The sequence below is a fragment of the Fonticula alba genome (genome assembly GCF_000388065.1).
Source record: "Fonticula alba strain ATCC 38817 unplaced genomic scaffold supercont2.2, whole genome shotgun sequence".
Lineage (NCBI taxonomy): Eukaryota > Rotosphaerida > Fonticulaceae > Fonticula > Fonticula alba.
In genome coordinates this window covers 3,843,483-3,844,088 of record NW_009242972.1, presented here as the reverse complement: position 1 = coordinate 3,844,088, position 606 = coordinate 3,843,483, and the positions used below count along the sequence as shown (strand labels likewise).

The 606-nt window shown below is 59.6% G+C and overlaps 1 protein-coding gene across 1 annotated transcript in view; it reads left to right on the top strand.

Moving 5' to 3' along the window:
* Positions 1-52: 52 nt before the first annotated feature.
* The window catches only part of H696_01794 (hypothetical protein), a gene marked incomplete at both ends in the record, with an annotated part of 948 nt that continues 394 nt past the window's right edge, over positions 53-606 (top strand). Inside the window, 2 exons of the mRNA XM_009495702.1 lie at positions 53-256; positions 407-534. Coding sequence (XP_009493977.1) covers positions 53-256; positions 407-534 — 332 coding nt within the window. The remainder of the gene's footprint in view (positions 257-406; positions 535-606) is intronic.

Below are 606 nucleotides of genomic sequence, written 5' to 3'. Positions count from 1 at the left end.
TGAAATGGACCACCTCCTTTCTCCCTTCCCCGGAAGCTCCTCAACACCGAGGATGAACCCCGACACTCCCATCGGGGCACCGCACTCCTCCGGCCTTGTGACTCCGAGGGAGGGCCTGGCCACGCCGGGCAGCCCGGGGCTGACGGCCGTAGACGCGCCTCCCTTTGACAGAGCTGCTTTCGACTTCCTGCCCAAGCTGTTGGATGTCGTGGACTCCATCGAAAATGGCCTGGACCCGTCGGAGGCCGAGAAGTCGGTGCGTTTGGCATTGCCTCCTCGCTGTCGGTGTGGACCGGTGCACCCCTCTATGCCCGTGCCGCGATTGTTACTGACATTTCCGCCCATCTCCCGCCTCATCCCTTGTCCCATCCGTCTTTTCCTTCTCTGGGGCCTTGTCGGCATGCAGATTCTCATCTTTCTCGAATCCCTTCGCCGGGCCAAATCCATAGTCGAACAGCTTCCCGGGCTGGAGTTTGACCTTCCTGACCAGGAGCGCCTCTTTCAGACGGCGTGTGACCAGCTTTTCCGGAAACGGTACATTTCCCCCTGGCACAAGGACCTTTTTTTTCCGTTTCTCTCTTTCCCTCGCGTTTTTGCTCATGTTGC